At 46.0% G+C, this 1,652-nt stretch overlaps 1 protein-coding gene across 4 annotated transcripts in view; it reads right to left on the bottom strand.

The window, feature by feature from the left end:
- Nucleotides 1-1,652, bottom strand: part of LOC106816451 (RNA polymerase II degradation factor 1-like) — a 27,645-nt gene that overhangs the window by 12,901 nt on the left and 13,092 nt on the right. For 3 of the 4 annotated variants that reach the window (XM_014821074.1, XM_014821073.1, XM_014821071.1), the window contains exon 3: nucleotides 631-714. The exons of the other annotated variant lie outside the window; for it this stretch is intronic. In XM_014821074.1, coding sequence (XP_014676560.1) covers nucleotides 631-714 — 84 coding nt within the window. The remainder of the gene's footprint in view (nucleotides 1-630; nucleotides 715-1,652) is intronic. 4 annotated transcript variants of the gene reach the window in all.

Here is a 1,652-nt window from a genome sequence, read left to right on the forward strand (position 1 = left end):
ACACACACACACACACCCACACACACGCACGCACACGCACACACGCACACACGCACACACACACACACACACACACACACACCCACACACACGCACGCTCTCTTCAAGACAAACACTCGCCATGGCCTCGCCATGACGTCACAGATGGCCCGGGAACAGTAAGCAACCCAGGAGGGAATGGAGGAAGACAGGGAGGGAGGAAGAAATAAACAGAGGGACGGAAGAAGGGAGGGGGAGTTTTATAAGAAGGGAGTGGAAGTTTTATTAGAAGGGAAAAGAGGAAGATACACAAGAAGAATGAAGAAAAGAAAGGAAGCGAGGGTGGGAAGGAGGAAGAAGAGAGGAGGTAGATAGTTCGAAGGTAAGAAGGTAGGTAGGTAAGCACGGAAAATATATAGGGAAGTATACAGTGGTAGATGAGGTAGGTAGATGGGGAGGTAGCGAAGAACCATGTCACAGATTTCTCCAGTGACGTCATCTTCTACACGAGTGCTGCAAATTCACACTCAACAGCATGCTCTCTTGTCACCTCACGTGACATCAGCATGCACCGCACCGCACCGCACCAATCATATATCCCCACACAGCACAGCATCTACAAACGTTGCCATGGAAACAACGAAGAGAAACCTGATCTCCTAGGCAACGCGTCTGGGATGAGCACCTGCAGAGGTTCACCTGGTTGCGCTCTCACCTCCTCTCTGCCTCCGCGCTCTTCGGACGTAAAACAGAAGCACGCTATGACGGAGTGATCACATACATGCGAGAGAACGACAGACGAACGAAGAGACAGACGAACGAGCAGAGATTGTCTGTCTTCTGTCGATGTCACTCGGAGGAGTTCGACATTCACTCGAAATCATCGAGAAAGCGTCGTCGTTTTTTTCTCTTTATTATTTTCATTTTATTTTTCGCTTTATTTTACTTTATCCTATTTTAGTTTCATTCCCCGTTGAGTTTTTCTTTACAGGTGCTTATCATATTTCAACAGTAGAGAACACAAGAAAGTTTTCAAAGTTCGTCAGAGATATAGCTGCTTAGGTGTATCACACACAGTACGTCATGGTTTCGGGGGTGAGGGGGTGGGAAGCAAGAGACGATAAAATCTCAACATGAATGAAACCACGCCCAGGCAGTAACAGACACGGAAACAGACGAAAAAAGGAACCAGCACGCATTGTAGAGAAAATAGACCGTAGCGAACATGCGCGTTCAATTTGTCGAGGTGTTTTTTTTTTCTTGAATGCGACTCACGAAAGAAGTACAAAAGTTTCGTCTATAGGTTCAAAAACTTGCCGAATTTTCGCGTACGGTTCGTTTGGCGTGATACAAACGCACGGACTGCAAATAATAAAAGAAAATCAAGATATCCTGTCAAAAATCTCTGATTTGTTTATGTCGCGGTAGGGTTGCCTTCCAGCCAGTTCCGAGGTTGCGCCGAAAAGGCGCTAGAAGGTGTCGTGCCATGGCAAAATACAATAGCATGCAACAATCGTACAGAGGGCGCCATTGCAGGGGAGGCTCTCGTTGTAAAAAAGAAAGAAATGGCGATTTTTGCAGCAGATTAATCAATAAAAATTTGGAAAAAACTAAAGTAAAGAAAGGGGGCATTACCACATTTTGAGCTAGTAAACGAGGGGCATTACCACATT

Source organism: Priapulus caudatus, unplaced genomic scaffold (assembly GCF_000485595.1).
Source record: "Priapulus caudatus unplaced genomic scaffold, Priapulus_caudatus-5.0.1 Scaffold1383, whole genome shotgun sequence".
Lineage (NCBI taxonomy): Eukaryota > Metazoa > Priapulida > Priapulimorpha > Priapulimorphida > Priapulidae > Priapulus > Priapulus caudatus.